Consider the following 22817-nt stretch of genomic DNA (forward strand, 5'->3'; position numbering starts at 1 on the left):
ACTGGAATCGTTCCTCCTCGCTGGATCGTCCGCCCACATCAGCGGGAAAACACGCCGACGTGTTTCACAACAGCATATAAGTGACGTGCGCCTGGTGGGCTGCACTTCACCCAGGACGTCAAGCTTCATTTGCCTACTTTGCTTAGGTCAGCACTCACAGTCATCAGCGCCAGGCTTCACAGACAGCATCACATCACTTTTAGGGGGGCTTACAGCAGGTCTCTACCTACCAGATCAGCCATAGGTAGCTTTTCAATGACTGCAGGGTTAGGGCTTTCTTGGGGAAGGGGAAGAAGTGGTCTCAGGCAAGGGAACAGGCTGCAGGATGAGAGCTGTACTGGGGAAGGAGGGTAACCCAGGGTGTGTGTGTGGGGGCATATGTTGATCTATGCAAATGGCCTCAAGGTGATGAGGGCTGAGGAGGCAGTCTCCAGAGGAGATGAGGCCAGATGGACATGTGAGGGTATGTGTGTGAGAATGGGTAGTGATGTCCCTTGAGCTGGCAGTAAGTGAGAGTGAATGTGTTATGGGGTTGAGTGTGTGAGTTTAGAGTGATGAGATGGTTGCCATACCCTGGCTGCACGGATGAGGTCATTGCAATTGATGGCCAACTTCTTCTGTGCAGCACTGGCATTGACCACCACTGCCATTGCCTCCCAAGTCTGGTTGGTCACGCCGTTGCCACCCTGCAGCCAGAGCGGGGGTGGACGACATTGTGGCAGGCCTCCATGGTGTCCAAAAGGCATTCCAGGCTGCAGTCCTTTTGCCTTTCATGGGCATCTTCCTTGCAGTAGTCATGGGCTGGAAGCAGTGAGATATGTGCACATGACTGGACTTTAAATATGGCGCCTGGTGTGATGAAGCGGCAAGGTGATGGTGAAGCGGGCGAATGAGAGCCCACCCATCATGGAAACAGCATGCTTCCCGGGAATATATAACTACTGTGGTGGGTTTGGGATGATATGGCATGAAAACCCACCATTGCGGCCAACGGATAAAGCATCATTTTACCTGCCCGCTACCACACTTAGTGCAAATCTGGGGCAATTCCGCCCAAAGTAATCTGCCATTTTTTTTATTTCCAATTATAAATTCTCCTGACTTTTCCTGTAATGGACCCACATTTGGCTTAGCTAAACTTTTCCTTTTTACATACCAATAGAAGCTTTTACAATACATTTTATGTTTTTTGCTAGTTTACATTGATATTCTGTTCTCTCTTTCATTATCAGTATCTCAGTCCTCCTTTGTTGTATTTTAAACCATTCCCAAAGCTCAGGTTTACTACTATTTCTGGCAAGTTTATAGGCGTTTTGTTTTAATGATATAATCCTTGACTTCCTTTGTTAGCCACGATTGACTGACTTTTCTTTTGGGGTTTTTGAGCCTTGAAGGTGTGTATGGTTGCTGCAAACTATGAAATAATTCTTAAACTACTATCATTGCCTGTGTACTGTCGCACCTTTAATGTATTTTCCTGATCCATCTCAGCCAATTTGCCCCTCATACCTTCATGATTTCCTTTGTTCAAATTTAACACCCTGGCTTCAGGTTGAACTACCTCACTTTCAAACAGAATGTAAAATTCTATCATATTGTGGTGACTCATCCCTAAAGGTTCTTTTACAACAAGATTATTAATGAACCCTTTTTCGTTACATAATACTAGATCCAAAACAGCCTGTTCTCTAATCAGTTCATCTACATACTGCTCTAGAAAACCATCCCTAACACACTCCAGAAACTCGTCCTCCATACATTGGTACTCATTAAATTTACCCAGTCTATATGCAGATTGACATCACCCATGATTGCTGTATTACCCATGCTACATGCTCCTCTAAACTCCTGATTAATACCATGTCCCACACTACCACTACTGTTTGGTGGCCGATAAACAACTCTTACCAATGTTTGCTGCCTCTTTCTGTTTCTTAGCTCCACCCAGACAGATTCCACATTTCGTTCTTCCGATCTGAGATCCTCCCTTACTAATGCACTGATCCCATCCCTTATTAGCAGCGCAACACCATCTCATTTTCCTTTTTGCCTGCCCATCTTAAATGTCGAATAACCTTGAATATTCTGTTCCCAGTCTTGGTCACTCTGTAGCCATGTTTCCAAGATGGCAATTAGATCATATCCATTTCTAATTTCGCTTGCTACTTTTCTACTTCCTGTTACCAGCCTTACTTCCTTTCAATTTGAGCTACCCCTCAGGTTTCCATCCCTCTGACAAGCTAGTTTAAACCCTCCCCAACAGCATGAGCAAATCTCCCTGTGAAGGTATTAGTCCTGGTCCAGTTAAGGTGTAAATTGTCCATTTTGCACAGGTCCCATCTGCCCCTGAACCAGTCCCAATGCCTCAGAAATGTGATGCCCTCCCGCCTACGCCAATTTTCCAGCCATGTGTTCAATCCCTCAATCCTCCTATTCCTATGCTCACTAGCACCTGGCACTGGGAGCAACCCTGAGATTACAGTTCATGGTGTCCTGCTTTTTAATTTTCTTCCTAACTCCATAAAATCTGCTTTTCAAAACCTCATCCCTCTTCCTACCCATGTGGACCATGACCTCTAGCTGTTCACCTTCCCCCAGAAGGATATACTTGACCCTGGCACCAGGAAGGCAACACACCATCCTGTCACTTTTACAGCTGCAGAAATACCTGTCTGATCCCCTGACTATCAAATCCCACATTGCTATTGCTCTTCCACTCTTCTTCTTCCTCTCCTGTGCAGACAAGCCAACCGTGGTGCCATGGACTTGGCTCTGGCTGCACTCCCCTGAGGAACCATCACCCTCACCGGTATCCAAAATGGAAAACAGATTAGCAAGCAAGGTAGACTCAGGGAACTCCTGCATTTCCTGCCTGGTTCTCTGAGGCTGCCTGGTGGTCACCCATTCCCTTTTTGCCTGAATGCTTCTAACCTGTGGTGTGGTCACCTCCCTAAACATGTATCCATGTAGTTTTCTGCCTCACGAGTGCACAACAGTGACTCCAGCTGCTGCCTGAGTTCCTAAACTGAAGGTCAAGCTTCTGCAGCTGTTGACATATCCTACAGGTGTGTTCGTCTAGGACTCATGGCATGTCTATGACTTCCCACATACCTCAGAATGTACATCAAACTCAACCGAGCTGACCTGCCATACTGTAACTTTAAAGATTATTTATTACCATTATAATAAGTAAAATAACTGACCAGTTACTCAGGAATCAGCTTCTTCCCCTGTACCGAAGTAAAAGCCAATTACTGGAGGCTGAAAAAGGTAGAAAAAGAAAGGAGCACCTCACTCACCTAACTCCCTTAATCCCCAAACTCTCAACTTGATACTCTGTGCACTCAAAACAGCACATGTGTAAACCAAGCAGCACTGAGGAACCCCTGTTTTTATCTTTCTGAGAAACAACTGATTCAAGCTTCTGAAAACAAGTTTAAACTAGCTACCTAATTAAATAGTTGCAGCCGCTCTCAGAGAGCTTGTATACCCCTATTTAAAGCTGGGAGAAACTTATCTTCTCTTAAACTAAGGAGTAATTTTTAGTTGATTGATAAATTAAAGAAGGAAACAACAATATTTTAGACATAAATTCACCCTTAAAGCTCCCTCACTCACCAGGCTCAGCAACTCTCAGTGCAGCTTCTCCCTGGAGGCTTCAGCAACTTTAGACAATGCTGGAAATCACAAAACACTTCTGCAAATGCATCAAGAACCAACATAAAACAGTTGGCAACTAACTTGTAAGCAGTTGATGATCCCTTTAAAAAGCACAGGTGGGAATCCTTCCGGCTGCTGAACACATATTCAGCTGTGCATGTTTCAGAGGAATTTGGAAAGTTTAGCTCCATAAGTTCAGCATCACTGTCAAATCAGCGTTAAACATTGACTGCTATGATCCTCTTATCCAGCTGATGTCTGGTGGATATTCCCTGCATGTCGGCTAACGTCATCAACAATATGACTCCCGGTGCGGTTAGCTCCAGAAGTGTGCGCACTCAACACAGACACCAACAAAACAACTGGGGACTACGGAGTTGAATTTCATAGCCATTCTCTGACCGAAGACAGGTCTGACCCACAGCACCACAATCTCCACCTCGAGTAGGAAGGTCCCAGATCCACCCCAGCCAGAATGGGGATCAAACCCCAAGCTCTTGGCACCGATTTGATCCACACTGGTCATCCCACCAAGCCAACCAGTCCAAGTTGCTGTAGCAACATATACTTTTACATGCATGTTGCAGTCTGGAGAAATGGATAGTGATAATAGAGGCTCCAATTTCTTTCCATCACTTGGTTGACTAGGAATATCCCCCACTCTTACCTCCTATTGGAAGGATTTGCAAATTCATACTCAATTGATGCTCAACCTGATTGGACGTGTTATGAACACACCTTCCTTGGCCACCAAGTCCTGGAGTGGGGCTTGAACTTAGAGGCAGGGATACTACCGCTGCAACACAAGACCTCCATAATGCTCCTGCCAGTTAAACAATAAGCAACCCAACCCCAGGCTCACTGTAAGCAACATCACCGAGATCGACTTGTACGTTAAATTTCTTGGGGCACTTTTCAGGCTTTAAACACATGAATGAATGGACAATGTTGAGGCATAATTAATGGATAACCACCTGACCCAATCCCAACAGCTGTTTAATTTAAAAAGAATGGATTGGCACAAAGGTATTGGCATGATGTTCTGTGCTGCTTTGAGTTGTCTCCTGCCAGGTCAAGAGTAGCAGAATTGCATAGCCATCATCTAATCCATTCATTATTTCCCTAAAATAGCTGTGGGAAGATTAAATCATTACTGCTGTGGATGCAAAATTTAAAAATAGTGTACAGGCCCAGAATTCTCACACTGCTGGTGGCCGATTTTAGTTTGAGGTTCCCAATGGCATAGCACAGCCACCACCTGCCAAATGTTACTGCCATGAAACCTGAGCAATTTTGAGGTTTAATCCTCACTTTCATGGAACTAGGTAAGCTGTGAGTACCAAAGTGGCTCTAAAGCAGCCTGCCAGTGGTGTCAGAGCCTGGGGAGGAGATGACAATCCAAGGATCTGGCAAGTGGAGCGTGCAGTAGGGCCTCCCATGGGTCAACAGCAGAATCTCTCTTGGACTGAGGAATAGCACTTCTGTCCTTTCTGGGTCCATGAAGTTGTAAATAATTGCGGGATGTGTTCCCAAGAGACTTCAATGTGTCCTTAAAGAACTGTCAAATAGACTGCTCAATACCAGTCCCCGTGGATGAGCCATGAACCTTCTGTATATTTGTACCTTAAATTATAATTATGGTCTTATATATGTCAGAGACCCCCAAATTGTATACACACAGGTGATCTCCACAATGAATCTGGCACAGGCTCAGTGTCCTGAAGGTGATAGGGGCCTGAGCATCAGCATAAACATAGCTGTAAGTGACTTCAATGCCAGTTTCTAGCCACTGGTGTCTTTCTTATAGTGGGTTAACATTGGTCCCATGTAATTTTACAACATAAAAGTGGGCATTTTGTCCACCGTAGCTGTGGAAACTCAGGGACAGGCTGGAAGGTAGGAGAGCCCATAAAATGGCTAGGGGTTGCAGAGGTAAAATGTCCGTCGTCTTCCTGCTGTCATGCCATTTTGCCAGTGGGGATGGGGGGAAAGGTGGAGGGTGTCCTTCCCATCCAGAGGCTAATTGAGCCGCTTAAGTGACCAAATAAAGGCATTGTCTCACCCCTTCTGGCATTTTCCCAAGTGGGCCCTCCACCGTGAGGGGAGACCACCAGATAAACCCTGGCAGTCTCCCTGCTGACCCGTGGAGGCATGGGAGCCTCCTATCCTGGCATCCTACAGTCCACAGAGGGCCTCCCTGGTAACCTGGTTCCCCCTGTGGCAAAGATGCTGCCTGCCCTCACCAACCCCCTTTCCTCACTGGGGGCAAGCCTCATCTCCTTGACGCCACAAGGCCCCAATTATGTAATTGGGTAGGTGGCATTATTCCATTGCATCCACTTCTTCTAGGTGCAGTACTAGCAGCAGCCACCACTCCTGGTGGCGCTGCTGAGACTGTTGAGCTGCCCACTGTCTGATTGGCTGGCAGGTTCTGGGGATGGGCAGCCGTCCTTTCAAGGATTGGAAGCCCAGACAGCAACCAATTAGTTGTCAGACTCCCACAAAATGTGGCTGTGCGTCCCACAAACAGCTGAGGCCGGGTCACCCGCATCTTTCTGGCCCATTGTCAGAACCCGCACAGCAAGAATAAAATCAACAATCTTACAATCGGCTCCAATATGTCGGGTTAAGTTGCGACAGTGAGAGAGAATGTCTGCTGACACCACAGATATATAGTGGCAAACTCTCCAAACGTTAAAAAAGTTGTCTACCTTGACCCAAGTGAAAGTCTACATTCTGAAAGGTTTCTGAGCGGTTAACATTAGGAACTGTTACTCTGTCCAAAAGCATTACAGCTCCAATTCATCAAAACATTGGGTCTTATCCAGTGATCTGAGGTCTAATTTTTGCATGTGTAACTCTGTAGGATGGCCGTGACATTTACCAAGGCTGTTCTAGGCTTTGTTCCCTTTACAAAGTACAGCGCAGCCTAACCAAGGACCGACACAGCTGTCATGATTTTTTTTTGCCAGCTGCTCTATGTCGTAAGGAGAGGCTGTGCGAAGTTCTTTTTTAACATTTGTAAATCTTGGCTGGCAAACAAGGGGCTGTCAGCTTCCGAAAGAGCCCATCTTGCTTCAATATAAAATGAGCTCCTCATTTTGCCTGACCTGGATGGATAATCACAAAGACTTTCAAAAATCATGCTGGCAAATAAACAAGAAAAAAATACTCATAGCAGTCCATATTGGAGCATCCATTAGCTATTTCCCACCCTGCTATTCCTCTAGTAGGGTGTAAGGATGGATTATAACTTTCCAATAATAAGCAAAATGAACAGGCAGACCATTTCCATGATTGCTTTTAAGTCTACAGCCTTGTATTGACCAGGCATTAGCTGATGCGCATTTCTTACATATTTTTCTTCTTTAAAAAATTGGAATTAATAGCCTGGAACAGAAAGTAATTTTTAAATTAATTCAAATTCCTTTCCTCCATGTTTATACCTTGCACCGGGTCCATTTTTGCTGAATCTGTTTTGCTAATTTTCGCCGCACAACCACCATTAGGAGCTCAAACTGGGAAAAATAACCAACTTGCAGCTAAAAATAAAACAGCTCATTAATTTCAATGCGAACAAAATGATAATAGCAGCATTGTACCTTAACTGTTAACTTCCTCAATAGACAATAGAGTATAAAATTACCAGAATTCCTGCTATGCTCAGTGGGGAAATTAAAATATGTAGCCGTCATCCAGTTGAATAAATAGAAATTCCATAAAGTTACATTATGTAATCTGTAAACTGCTGAATGAATAGATGTTGTTAAACAGTGGGTCACCCTTTAACCCTTACATTGCTGAACAAATTGGAGCTACACATATTTAAATGATTAACTCTTACAGTGCTTGGGGGTGGGTAGAAAGAGGGGGTTTTGTGGATTCATTGATCCTGGTATTGTGAACAGAGTGGATTGCTGGCGCCACCAAGTCTTATTAGAATGCACTCTCTATACAGTTACATATGCAATTTTCTTCGCATTCAAGGGCCCTTGAGCAAATTTTAGAAGGATAAGGTTTGGCACAACATTAAACATGGTTTTTTTTTAAAAGCTGACGTGTGAAAAGAATTAACTGGCTGAGCAAAAAAGAAATGTCAAAACAATAAATTGATAATTTTTTTTAAAAATGAGTAATAAATAAACATGACTATTAGAGTGTGAATGGGTGAGAATGTGTGTATCCGGCTCACTCCCGTCTCAGGTGCTTACTCATTCAGCCTCAACCACTGGGCGAGAGTGCGTGTTGGTGTGTGGGGCTAAGGGTGAATGTGAACCCTGAGACTGAGAGTGAGCCAGACACACACTCTTCCCCTAGCTGTCTCTCCATCTCTCTCTCTCTCTCACACACACACACACACACATCTCCTCAGACACACTCATACACACACACACACACACTCACACACACACACACCCCCTGTCTCACAGTCTCATACATACACACATTCCTCTCACACATACTCACACATACACCCCTCTCTCTCTCTTACACATGCACACACACGCCTCTCTCACACACAGCAAAGAATGCATAATGAGGCTTGGTTGAGAGCCCAGACATCCATGACTCTGTTGGAACAACTGCACCCCAGGGAAAACATTCCTTGATTGATAGCTCTGGCTCTTTGATCTATTCTGTCAATTGCACAATGTTTATTTACACAAGATAAATAGGTTTCAAGTGCTTGAAGCTTCTGCTATTGATACATTAAAGGATCTGTGTGATTGACACTTTTATTGGGCTGTAGTGAAAGGGGTTTTTGTAAGAAATTGTAAAGTTATGAATGAATGACGTTTTTAAAGATGTTCAAGACATCCTATTGTCACTATAGGGTTCATTGATTCTATGGAGAGTGTATAGTGTGTGAATGGGCATGGAAGTGCCATAGCTTGGCATGCAGGGTAGGAGGGGCCATGAGGGTTGGTTGGGGTGCATAGCTTGGTATAGGAGGGCCATGGGTAAGACTTTTTGGATTTACCTTTCAAAAGGTTCCCTCACCTGGACCATGGTTAACAACACCTCTGAGGTGCCATGAACCATGAGTCCTTTAAAAACTGACCTGACTTCATGAAAATTTCAGAGGACCATGACATGCCTATTCCCACTATGGAGCCGGCCAGGCCGGGAGTGCAGGCTGCAGGCTTGCAATCCACAGCAGCTCAAATCCTTAACCCGCACTGGTGAAAATCAGAAATGCTGGGAATGGGGTCAGGAATCCAGGGATTGGGTCCCGGCTGCCTTTTTACACCTCCACAGAGTCTCTCCAACTTCATGAAAATCCAACCCACGATCTTTGAAAGTTGGAAAACGAGTTGATCAAGCCGTTTAGAAAAAGACATGGGCCTGAATTTTATGCTCCCTCACTGGCCGAGTGGAGTGTGAAATGATTGAGGAGCAAGGATCTTATGACGGTGGGGCAGGAAAGCTGGTCATCCTAAAAGTCCTGGCCACGGGATTCTGGGTTTTAGGACAACTTGCAGTTATGTATTGCCTTTGATCAATAAAGTAATGGAAGGGGTCATCAAAAAAACATCCAATGGCACTTCGCAGACCTCCTCCAGAGGTCCCCAGCATCACAGATGCCAGTCTTCAGCCAATTCGATTCACCCCACGTGATATCAAGAAATGGCTGAAGGCACTGGATACTGCAAAGGCTATGGGCCCTGACAATATTCCAGCAATGGTAATTAAGACTTGTGCTCCATAACTTGCTGCACCCCTAGCAAGCTGTTCAAGTACCGCTACAACACCGGTATCTACCTGGCCAAGTGGAAAATTGCCCAGGTATGTCCTACACACAAAAAGTAGGATCAATCCAACCTGGCCAATTACCGCCCCATCAGTCTACTCTCCATCATCAGTAAAGTAATGGAAGGGGTCATCAACAGTGCTATAAAGCTGCACTTGCTCAGCAATAACCTGCTCACTGACGCCCAGTTTGGCTTCCGCCAGGGTCACTCAGCTCCTGACCTCATTACAGCCTTGATTCAAACATGGACAAAAGAGCTGAACTCCCGAGGTGAGGTGAGAGTGACTGTCCTTGATATCAAGGCAGCATTTGACCAAGTGTGGCATCAAGGAGCCCTAGCAAAACTGGAGTCAATGGAAATCAGGGGGAAAACTCTCCACTGGTTGGAGTTATACCTAGCACAAAGGAAGATGGTTGTGGTTGTTGGAGGTCAGTCATCTCAGCTCCAGGACATCACTGCAGGAGTTCCTCAGGGTAGTGTCCTCAGCCCAACCATCTTCAGCTGCTTCATTAATGACCTTCCTTCCATCATAAGGTCAGAAGTGAGGATGTTCGCTAATGATTGCACAATGTTCAGCACCATTCATGACTCCTCAGATACTGAAGCAGTCCATGTCCGAATGCAGCAAGATCTGGACAATATCCAGGCTCGGGCTGACGAGTGGCAAGTAACATTCATGCCACACAACTGCCAGCCAATGACCATCTCCAACAGGAGAGAATCTAACTATGGCCCTTGACGTTCAATAGCATTACCATCACTGAAATCCCCACTATCAACATCATGCAGGTTACCATTGACCAGAAACTGAACTGGACTAGCCATATAAATACTGTGGCTACAAGAGCAGGTCAAAGACTAGGAATCCTGCAATAAGTAACCCACCTGCTGACTCCTCAAAGCCTGTCCACCATCTACGAGGCACAGGTCAGGAGTGTGATGGAATACCCCCCACTTGCCTGGATGAGTGCAGCTCCCACAAAACTCAAGAAGGTTGACAGAATCCAGGAGAATGCAGCCCGCTTGATTGGCACCACATCCACAAATATTCACTCTTTCCATCACCGACACACAGTGGCAGCAGTGTGTACCGTTTACAAGATGCACTGCAGGAATTCACCAAGGCCCCTTAGACATCACCTTCCCAAACCCATGACGAGAGTAGTAGATAGGTGGAAACATCACCACCTGGAAGTTCCCCTCCAAGCCACTCAATATACTGACTTGGAAATATATCGCCGTTCCTTGACTGTTGCTGGGTTAAAATCCTGGAACTCCCTTCCTAACAGCACTGTGGGTGTACCTACACCACATGGACTGCAGCAGTTCAAGAAGGCAGCTCACCTCCACCTTCTCAAGGGCAACTCGGAATGGGCAATAAATACTGGCCCAGCCAGTGAAGCCCACATCCAGTGAGTGAATAAAAAAAAGATGGTATTCAAAAAATGATTCCAAAGAGGTGTCTTAGGAATTGTCTTAAAGAATTGCCAGGCAAATAAGTTTAAAGACAGAATTTCAGAGCATAGGGCTCAGGTACCTAAAGGAATGAATAAAGGCATTGTGTAGAAGATTGAAGAGACAATGCTACACCTATGTAAATTGTTAATTAGGCTGTAGTTATAACATTATGTCCAATTTTGAGCACTAGGTTAGTAAGGATGTCAAGGCCATGGAGATGACACAAGGAATGAGAGATTTTACTTGTGAAGAGAGACGAGAAAAAAAGTCTGTTTTCACTAAAATAAGGTTAAAAGAAGATCTAGTAGACATGTTCAAAATTATAAGGAACTTTGATAAAGTACATGGGGAAAATCTATTTCCAAAAATTGGCGAATTGGCTATACCTTAGCTGTGACATTATGGAAGAAGTTGAGGAGTTTTGTCATTTGGTTCATCTTTTACTAAATCTATACTGTTCTTATTAAGTTAATGCTGTACAGACATTCCTCTATCCTGCCTTTTAAAATTATTTCCCTTTTACACATTATTCATGCTAACGGTCAATAATTGGATGATTTAAGCACCATATTTGCTGGCTTCCAGTTCTGCGCTACAATAATGATAATTTCCTCATGATGATTATCATCAAATATCCTGTCTTGTTTATTTTAGTAGCCAAGGATATGTACTGTCTATCTGGTTGTGGGGAGTTGTTAGTCTCAAACCACCTTTAACTCTCCAAGTGCCTCAGTTGCACAGATTTCAAAGTCCTCAAATATTAAAAAAAATTACAATGCATCTTGGCCAGGCGACATAAACTTGAGTTCATCCAAAACTCTGCTGGTCGTATCCTAACTTGCACCACGTCCTGTTCACCCATCATCCCTGTACACATTGGTCTAAAGTCCACAATGCCTCGTCTTTAAAATTTTCATCCTTGTTTTTAATCCTTCTGTGATTTTGCACCTTTCTATCTCTGTAGCCTCCTTCAGTCGCACAGGAGTTAAAGAACTCTGCACTCTTCCAATTCTGACACTTGGGCATCTCCAATTTTAATTGCTCCACCACAGGTTGCTGTGCCTTCAGCTGCCAAGGCCCTTAGCTCCGGAATTCCTTTCTTAAACCTCTCTCCTTCTTTAAGGCATTCCTTAAAACCCAGTTTTTTGTTCAAGCTTCTGGTCATCTGCCCTAACATCTCCTTATGTGACTTGGTATCAGGTTTTGTTTGATCAATTCCTCATGGCTATTTTATTACATGCTATATAATTTCAGATTGCTGTTGCTGATTCTTCAATTAATCCTTATAGAGCATATTCATTTAACATTTCAACTATTTCAAATTCTTTAAGTTCATTTACATATTTACGTTTAAGTGTTCCAATTTTCTCTTTACTGCTATACTGCATTGAGACCAGAAGAATCTTCTGTACATTTTCTTTCAGCACCCAACTCTTTATATTAATTAATTTAGCAGAGTCACAAACATTTTCATAAATCTCCAACTCTTTTGTTTTCCTAAGCTTCATTTTATGCTGTATTCTTCCATTTTGTGGAAACTCTTGTTCCTCAGCATTAAAATTAACAGTTTTAAGATATTTGCCTCTGTTACATGAAACAGTTAACAAGCAAGGTAGGGTAACTAGCACTGCATAAATGATTAGATATTAGTGGCAGTAAGGATCAAGGTGATTAAATCATTCTCTGGGCTCAGAGATGCAACAGTTAAGTATACGATGTTGTGGGAATGGAACATTAATTGTTGAATTACAGCAATTAATGTTCCAGTCTCACATCATCCTAATCAAAACAGAAACAAGGCATTCCCACTCACTCCAAAACTAAGGATCATATATATATAAATCCAACAAGAAATTCATGAGAAAAGAATGCTTTGAATGTGGAACTGGCCACCGCATATAATAGATGAGAAAAAAAAAACATAAAAAACATTTCACAAGAAGTCAATATGTATATGAGGGTGAAAGGTACCCAGAGCATTACCCTGGATCTATGGATTACTAGTCCAGTGACAATACCACTACGCTATAGCCTCCCCTAAAATGCTTGTTTGTGTATTGTAAATATTATGTATCTAATGCACCTGGAAATTACAGGGAAGTGTGAAAGGGGAATAAGGCTTTCTGTGATAGATAGGTAAAGAAGGTAAGCAAGTGAAGGTTATCAAACAAATGCATAGTCGCTCAGTTGTGATGAATAGCCAAAGAATGACAAATATATAGTAATGCTAATGAACATGCATGGCAAGGGGAAAGAATCCACGCTGATGCAATGTGCAGTAGCCATAAGTACTTATGCATTAATAGCACATGGTAAGAATGGGTTTACACATTTACCTTAGGCTTATTACCTAATTAAACATAGAAACATAGAAAATAGGAGCAGGAGTAGGCCATTCGGCCCTTCGAGCCTGCTCCGCCATTCAACTTGATCATGGCTGATCATCCAACTCAATAGCCTGCTCCTGCTTTCTCCCCATAGCCTTTGATCCCTTTTGTCCCAAAAACTAAATCTAACTCCTTCTTGAAAACATACAACGTTTTGGCTACTTTCTGTGGTAGCAAATTCCACAGGCTCACCACTCTCTGGGTGAAGAAATTTCTCCTCATCTCAGTCCTAAATGGTCCACCCCGTATCCTCAGACTGTGACCCCTGGTTCTGGACTCCCCCACCATCGGGAACATCCTTCCTGCATCTACCCTGTCTAGTACTGTTAGAGTTTTACAGGTTTCTATGAGATCCCCCCTCATTCTTCTGAACTCCTGCGAATATAATCCTAACTGACTCAATCTCTCCTCATATGTCAGTCTCGCCATCCCAGGAATCAGTCTGGTAAACCTTCGCTGCATTCCCTCTATAGCAAGAACATCCTTCCTCAGATAAGGAGACCAAAACTGCACACAATATTCCAAGTGTGGTCTTACCAAGGCCCAGTATAATTGCAGCAAGACATCCCTGCTTCTGTACTTGAATCTTGCTATGAAGGCCATTTACCTTCTTTACTGCCTGCTGCACTTGCATGCTTACCTTCAGCGACTGGTGTACGAGGACACCCGGGTCTCGTTGCACATTCCCCTCTCTCAATTTATAGTCATTCAGAAAATAATCTGCCTTCCTGTTTTTGCTACCAAAGTGGATAACCTCACATTTATCCACATTATATTGCATCTGCCATGCATTTGCCCACTCACTCAGTTTGTCCAAATCACACTGAAGCATCTCTGCATCCTCCTCGCAGCTCACCCTCCCACCCAGCTTTGTGTCATCTGCAAATTCGGAGATATTACATTTAGTTCCCTCATCTAAATCATTAATATATATTGTGAATAGCTGGGGTCCCAGCACCAATCCCTGCGGTACCAGATAAAGATCCTACACCCTGCACTTTAGCAACTCTACCTAGTCTTGCATAGAGCCACATTAAGCAGTTTTAATTACAGTTTACAAATCCCTGATGAGCTCTCTGTTTGTGAGCTTTTGGCTACCAATCACAAGTGTGCTCTGCTAAATGATTGCATTAGCGTGTTCATTTATAAAGATTATTATTCAATCAGATGGCTCTTGAACTCTTGATTCCACATGTCAGTATGAAAAGGAAACCCAGCATTATTGAGTGCTGATTTGTTCTCTTTTTGAAACTTGGTTAGTCTCTCTGATTTTGTCTGTACATCTGATTATTGTGTAATGAATAAGGGTTGACAATGAAGTGCGAGTTTCACAATAGAACAAACTCTTTTATCAGGTGATCATGACATAAAAGCTTCTCCATTTCGGACATGAATCAGTATCTATTTGTACCTTGTGCATACTGTGTAATATATGCATGCCCATCTATATACAAAAATGCACACACACGCCTGCACACAAATTGTACAATGCTACATGGAAGTGAATCATTTGCTTCAATCAGGAATATCCTGTACATGCATTGAATTTAACAGTAACGCATCTATAAACTGTGATGGGATTTTTCATGAGCACAACGAAATAGCTTGCTCAAGAAAATAAGAGTGCATTCAGAGTGGAGCACATATTCTACAGTCACATGCAGGCCAGACCGTGTAAGAGTTGGCGGATTTCCTTCCTGAAGGGCATTTAAGAAGTAGTTTGTTTTTTTTACAGCAATCCAGCATTTTAACAGACTGTCTTTCCTGTTGCTAGCCCACAAATCACCAGCTTTATTTAATTCAGTTTCACATGTCATGGTGGGATTTGAACTCATGACCCCTGGGTTATTGGTATAATACCGTAAGTGCCAACGGTACAATACACTCAAAACTGTAAAACGTTTCCTTTAACTGCACCCAAAAGGTGTCAGGTAAATGGTACAAGAGTGACAATGAGGCACACAGAAATAAGGAGTGAATCATTCTCATTAATCAAATTTATTCTTCAACACACCTTCATGGGTTACTGTCCTAAATTCCACTTTACTTATTAAGTTAGGCTGTTATTTATAAGAATGGAACCTCTTTGAAAGAGGAACTCAGCATGGAAAGTCAGCTGAGGGGTAGGACTAGCTACTGATATTGTGAGATATTTAATAATTATTATCTTTGTGGTTCAGTTCCAGTCATCACCTTAAGACTTTTTTTCCCTTCACACTTTATTTCTCGGAATAGATCAACAAGGGAATGCTAGAAACTCACCCACAGAACATCACAATGTTGTAGTGCGAGGGGTTATCTGGTAGTGGCACGGTTTGCTGTAGGCATAGCTGCTCACAACCACCATTCATCCCGTCTGAACAATCAATGCCAATGTGTCTGTCATAACAGCCTGAGCCATCCTTCATTGGGCTGAGTCCCAGAGGGCACTGCAGGGAAAATAACAGGGCAAGGTTTGTTACAGAATGAAGAGATCACCCACTGCATATGCAATAAGACTAAAATGTTAAGATTGAAAGATGTACCCATTACAAACAAGCTATTTTGATAAGGAGGTGACCGTGAGCCTTCTCCTCTGGCCATAATAAACAACGCATCAAAGCAGTTTTTCTGCCCTCTTCTGTCTTTTACCCAATGGATTCTATCAGTTTATTATGGCCTAAAGGCATGTTTTAACATTGTTACATCCATTAATGTGCTATGAGTAGGGATACCAGGGAATAGATTCCAGCCTGCAACCAAATCTATAGGTATCCCAGGAGCAAGTTGCAGGCTAGAATCCAATTGAAAAGCATAGATGATATATATTATGAATTTTACATTAGGGGCATTCTTCCTGTCCATAAACCCTACTTGCTCCTATGGTTTTTGGTAATGTTTAAGTCTACATTTAAAATGTAAATAAGTATGTAAACATTTGAAATGTGCATGTTTGCCGTCAGTGTAGCTTCAGTCCCCAGCCACTGGATGGTGCAATGGAGCTTTCCCCATTTTGTTTCCCAGCTCCCAGGCTCTTCGGGCTTGTCACCCTTGAACCACTGCCCTGGGTCTTGACTTTCTCTTTAAACATCTGTGATGAATGTAGAGTAAAGGGTTAACATTAGAAGCACCTGATACTGATGTAACTATGATGCAATGTCACATGATTAAGTAACTAAGATCTGAAATAGAAGCACAGCCTCGGGTAGAGTATTGAGATATATGTAGATCTGTAAATAAACAGCAATGGTTTTTCTATGGTAGCATTCTTAGGGTAACAGGCAAACTGTAAAGAAATAAAAACAAAAAACTACTGCGGATGCTGAAACCCCATCTAGACCCGGAACGCAAGATGAAACAGTAAGGTGTCTTTTCTCCTTCCTACTCCTCTGTGAACAACACGTAAACATCCTTTCCAACCTCGGCTACAATTTCCTCAGACGGCCTATGTCATCGTTCCCCTTAAATGCACTTTCTATCACATTCTTTGGGAACACGGATAATGGGGTAGGTTTTGTCTCTAGACTTGCTGCGGAATCTTGTGGAGGCTACAGGGGTCTCAGCCACTGGCTGGGGAGCCAACGAGAGACCCACATCACCGTTTTTAGGAATGCCTCACCTTGTTCCACTCAGGCACTTAGCAGGCCAGTGGCGGGCCTTTCCCTGGGATCAAAGGTCCTGGGGGCGGAGGTCCCCCCTGCCCAGAACTGCTGGTCAATCAGAAGCCGGCAGCTCTATTGAACGGCAGTGGCTCCTACTGATACACCCACCCACCCAAGGCCAAGGATCGTCATTGGATCCCAGGCCAGAGGTGAGTGATAGCAGCAAGGGGGTTGTGGGGGGAAGGGGGCTTGGCAGCAAGGGTTCATGGGGAGGGGGTGGTTCTCAGTTGACTTTCCTCCCCTAGTGCTGGGTCCCCTGATCAAATGCTTTCAATGAGGGACTCGCTCGGGAGCCCGCAAGCCATCCCGCATGGGCTTGCTCGTTGTGCTCTGTGCATGGTGAGCCCGCTGCCCATCGCTGGTTGAAGTGGGAATTAATTGCCCACATGTGGGCCTCAATTGGCAGTGGGGTGGGAATGCCGTCCACTGGCCTCCCCGTCACAGACTTAATTGGGGTGGAGGCGAGAAGGCAGGGGGATGCTCATCTGCCACCCTCCTGCCTGATCAAATGGCCACCCAGCCACCAAACGCACCATGGGTGAGGGCACCAGCATCTGCCTTTGGTGTACACACAAACACAAAAAGGATTTGCAGCTTTATAGTACCTTTCATGGCATCAGTTTTAGTGACATTGGTTGACAGATTAATGTGGGCCGTGCTACCAGGAAAACTCCTTTTTCCCTCTTTGATCAGAGACATGGGGTGGAATTGTCCCAGATTTGCACTAAGTGCGGTAGCGGGTAGGTAAAACGATGTTTTACCCGTTGGTCGCGATGGCGGGTTTTCACGCAGTATCGTCCCAAATCCGCCGCGTTACTTATGCATTCCCGGGAAACACGCCGTTTCCATGGCAGGTGGGCTCTCATCTGCCCGCTCGCCAGCACCTTGCCGCTTCGGCACGCCGGGCACCATATTAAAATGCAGCCGCACACACATCTCAGCGCTTCCAGCCCACGACTACTGCCCACAAAAGGCAAAAAGACTGCAGTCCTCTGGTTTAATGATGTGTCACTGGAATGCCATTTGAACACCATGGAGGCCCGCCATGATGTCCTCCACCCCCACTCTGGCCACAGGATGGGCAGCGGCATCACCTATCCAACATGGCAGGTGGTGGCAGTGGTGATCAGTGCCAATGTTGCACAGAAGAGGTTGGCCATCCACTGCAGATAGAGGATGAACAATCTGATCCGTGCAGCCAGGGTAAGGCAACCATCTCATCACTCTAAACTCACACACACAAGCCCATCACACACTCACTGGCATCTCACTCACTGCCAGATCAAGGGACATCACCACCCATTCTCACACACACACCCTCACATCTCCATCTGGCCTCATCTCCTCTGGAGACTGCCTCCTCAGCCCTCACCATCTTGAGACCACTTGCACAGATCAACATGTGTCCCCACACACACCCTGGGATACCCCCCTTCCCCAGCACAGATCTCGTCCTGCAGCCTCTTTCCTTGCCCGAAGCCACTTCTCCCCCTTTCCCAAGCAAGCCCTAGCCCTGCAGCCATTGAAAAGCCACCCACATATGGCTGATCCGGTAGGTAGAGACCCACCTGTGAGACCCCTAAAAGTGATGTGGTGCTGTCTGTGAAGCCTGGCGCTGATGACTGTGAGTGCTGACCGAAGCAAGGTGGGCAAACAAACCTCGAAGCCCCGAGTGAAGTGCAGCTCGCCAGGTGCACGCGACGTGCATCCATAAGCGACTTACGTGCTGTTGTGAAACACGTTGGCGTGTTTTCCTGCCAACGTGGGCGGACGATCCAACAGGGCAGAGATGGGGGGAGGGGGCTGAGTCCAGCAGGCTTGCCTAATAATGATATGTATTACAATGAGGTTCCCGACATCCGATAGCGGGAATTGTGGCCAGCCATCGGCAGGCTGAGCGGATGATCACAAGCTGTTTTCAAGCCGTCGTGAAACCAATTGTGCCATATTATCTGCTTACGCCACTGAATGCTCCTGACGCCAGTGGGCATGGAAAATCCTGGCTATGGACCCACCACGGGAGATTCGGCAGCCCAGCCAAAAGCCCATTGACTTCCAACGGGACCAGATGATCACGGTGATGGGTGGGGCTGGAAACTCCCGCCCACGGGATATTTGCTGTCCATCTGAGAGGGCAGACAGGGTCTTGCTTCAACATTTTACCTCTGACTGTGCAGCACTCCCTCAGGTACTATCTGGGTTGGGACTTCTGCCTCAGAGCCAAGACTGAATCCTATGGAGCATGCTAACTTGCATACCCAATACATGTTCTGGAAGAAGGATGCCTGGGAGTGGTTTACAAGCAGGAATCTATCTGAGGTATTCACACGGTTTATATATACAATAATGGACATCTAACAATGAGTTACAGACCAAAATCTAATTGAGTATCAGATATAATCACAAGCTATAAGAGTGAATCTCAAGTAATTCAAAATAGAAAATAGATTATTGCATTATAGTCACTCCTTATTTATGTTTATGTACATTATGAATTTGCTGCGTGTCTTATTCTGTTTTGGGTGGTTGTGGCATTGGCAGCTTTCAGTCATACACTGTGACATTATTACCGGGTGTTGATCAGGAATAATTTACTGAGTGTAGGTGTTATTTATTTAAGTGCTGCCACAGCATTACGAAACAAATTAGATAATGATAAATGAATGTACATCAAGTGCAGAAAACATTATAGTCTTCCTGTTGCCTAGGCAACCTGGTAAATCTGATCTACTTAATGTGTTGAAAAATATATCAAGGATTATTAATGGGTTGGAATTAGCACCATACCAGGAAGCAGGGCATCAGTGAAGCAGTCATGGTTTCTGTGATCTGCATGGGGAGTTATGCCCTTATCCAAGATGGTTATTGTTCCTGTGCCAGTCCCCATTTCCCTCCACTACTCCTACTCAACCCCTCATAGTCCTCCCTTGGCACAAATCTCAATCTGCCTCCAACAGCGGCCTCAGTCTGACCCGCTGTGTTGCTCCTGCAATCCAACATCCTACCACTGACATGACTGCAGTATCTCATGAATACAGCTTTGCCTTGGTAAACTGATCCTTCAAAAGTCAAGCCCTATAACAAAACCCATTCAGGCACTCAGATGATTTTACCATAGCTTTTTCAAAAAATCTTTAATTCCTGGAGACTCCAGCACAATCCCTGAGGGTTGGCAACCCCAACGTCATATCCAATTAAGTCGCAATTCAAATCGAGTGGCTGAAATCAAACAATAACCAACTTCAGGTAGGCATCAGCCTCATAACATCTAAATGCGTTGTGGAGCTACTTTGAAACTATTCCATTTCTGTTGTCCTGAACTGTCAAGAATTAATTCTAATTGATGACAGAAATAAACAATGAAATAAATTATCTGTATATATAGTTTTCATCATTGTTTTGGGAAATAGAATGAAAATTGCATTTGCAAATGCAACAAAAACCAGAACTACACAAAATAACAAGAATTTGTATTTATATAGTGCAACATTAATGCAATAAAATGTCCCAAGGCACTTTACAGGAGCGTTATAACATAAAATATATGGGGCCATATAAAGTGATAATGTGGCAGATGACCAAAAAGCTTGGTCAAAGACATAAGTTTTAAGGGGTGTCTTAAAGGAGAAAAGCGAGTTATAGAGGCACAGAGGTTTAGGGAGGGAATTTCAGAGCTTAGGGCCGAGGCAGTTGAAGGCATGACCACCAATAGCGGAGTAATTAAAATCAGGGGTGCTCAAAAGGAGCGCGGGTATCTATTTGTTGATTTGTTGCTTCAGCCTCAGATAGTTGCAAGGGGAAGGGATAGAGACTGCAGAGGAGAGTTTGTGACATGGACTGAAGCCAATGGCTTTAGTCTTCCCAATATTTAACTGGAGGAAATTTTTGTTCATCCTGTACTTGATGTCGGACAAGCAGACTGAAAATTTAAAGACATTGGAGGGGTCAAGAGAGATAATGTGGCATCACCAGTGTCCTCGGCCCAACCATTTTCAGCTGATTCATGAATGACCTTCCTTTAATCGTAAGGTCAGAAGTGGGGATGTTCGCTGATGATTGCACAATGTTCAGCACCATTTGCGACTCCTCAGATACTGAAACAGTCCATGTCCAAATGCAGCAAGACCTGGACAATATCCAGGCTTGGGCTGACAAGTGGCAAGTAACATTCGCACCAGACAAGTGTCAGGCAATGACCATCTCCAACAAGAGAGAATCTAACCATCGCCCCTTGGTGTTCAATGGCATTACCATCACTGAATCCCCCACTATCGACATCCTGGGGGTTACCATTGACCAAAAACTGGATTGGACTAGCCACATAAATACTGCAGCGACAAGAGCAGGTCAGAGGCTAGGAATAGTGTGACGAGTAACTCACCTCCTGACTCCCTAAAGCCTGTCCACCATCTACAAGGCACAAATCAGGAGTGTGATGGAATAATCCCCACTTGCCTGGATGAGTGCAGCTCCCACAACACTCAAGAAGCTTGACACCACCCAGGACAAAGCAGCCCACTTGATTGGCACCACATCCACAAACATTCACTCCCTCCAACACTGACACACAGTAGCAGCAGTGTGTACCACCTACAAGATGCACTGCAGGAATTCACCAAGGCTCCTTAGACAGCGCCTTCCCAACCCATGGCCACTACCACCTAGAAGGACAGGGGCAGCAGATAGATGGGAACACCACCATCTGGAAGTTCCCCTCCAAGTCACTCACCATCCTGACTTGGAAATATATCAACGTTCCTTCACTGTCGCTGGGTCAAAATCCTGTAATTCCCTCCCTAACAGCACTGTGGGTGCACCTACACCACATGGACTGCAGCGGTTCAAGAAGGCAGCTCACCACCACCTTCTCAAGGGCAACTATGGACGGGCAATAAATACTGGCCCAGCCAGCAGAGCCCACATTCCATGAGTGAATAAAAACCCCCATACATTTGGAAACTGATGTGTTTTCGGACGGTGTTGTCGAAGAGCAGCATATAGATGAGAAATTGGAAGGGTTTGTTGGAATAGTGGAGGATGCTTTTGGATGTGCTTCAGTTTTCACAGAGAGTTCCCAAAAGTGGTGGTATTTGCAGGGAGTTTCCTGCAATGTGTCAGTAGTTAGAAGGTTTTTGTGAGTGTCCCATTATTTACAGGGGTTCCTGGGAATGGGCCAGCATTCAAAGAGTTCCTGGGACTGTTTCCTTGTTACTCCCAGTGAACCAGAGTGTGTCAGTTTTCACTGGTGCTTCTTAGGAGTGTGTCACTTTCCCAGGTTTCCTGGGAGTATTTCAGTATTCTCAGGGAAGCCTTGGGCATACAAGTAGCCATAGATGATTCCCAGAAGTGTGTCAGTTTAAAGAGGGTTCCCCTGTGCGTGTTGGTATTCACAGTTTTTTGACTATTTGCAGGGGTTTTCTGGGGTTATCTTGTGATTTACAGAGGATTCCTGGGAATGTGTAATTAATCTGGGCTTCCTGGGGGTGTCAGTAGTCGTAGGGTTCTCCCAGGAGTATGTCGGTAGTCACAAAAAGTTCCTAGGAGTGCGCCAGTTTTCATAGGGGCTGGATTTCATTTTGGAGATGGGAAACAGGAACCGCAGGTCTGTGTTTTTATCAGAAACCTGCCCCTGGTGGGAAAGTGACTGAGTTTCAGACTTTCCTGGGGTGAGCCCTGAATTGATACGGAGACAGGTTTGCTGTCCTACTAAAGTTGGTGGGGGCATGAGTGGGAGTGGGTTTCAGACACCCAAGGCTGCCATCACTGGCATTGTTGGTTATCCTGAGGGAGAGAGTTTGTGCCAAAGCTTGCCACTGCGCCACAGCGTCCCAAGATGCCACAGAGGAGTTGGAACACTGGCAGACATGAAAGGAGAGCAGGGTGGTCCTCTTCCAAGATGGTGGCAGGAGGAGGCCACC

General features: G+C 44.7%; 1 protein-coding gene across 1 annotated transcript in view; it reads right to left on the reverse strand.

Annotated features, from left to right (window-relative positions):
* The window catches only part of astn1 (astrotactin 1), a 2710576-nt gene that overhangs the window by 1000165 nt on the left and 1687594 nt on the right, over positions 1 to 22817 (reverse strand). Inside the window, exon 12 of the mRNA XM_078561790.1 lies at positions 15521 to 15687. Within this exon, the coding sequence (XP_078417916.1) occupies positions 15521 to 15687 (167 nt within the window). The remainder of the gene's footprint in view (positions 1 to 15520; positions 15688 to 22817) is intronic.

Source organism: Cetorhinus maximus, chromosome 17, assembly GCF_964194155.1.
Source record: "Cetorhinus maximus chromosome 17, sCetMax3.hap1.1, whole genome shotgun sequence".
In the NCBI taxonomy this organism is placed as follows: Eukaryota; Metazoa; Chordata; class Chondrichthyes; order Lamniformes; family Cetorhinidae; genus Cetorhinus; species Cetorhinus maximus.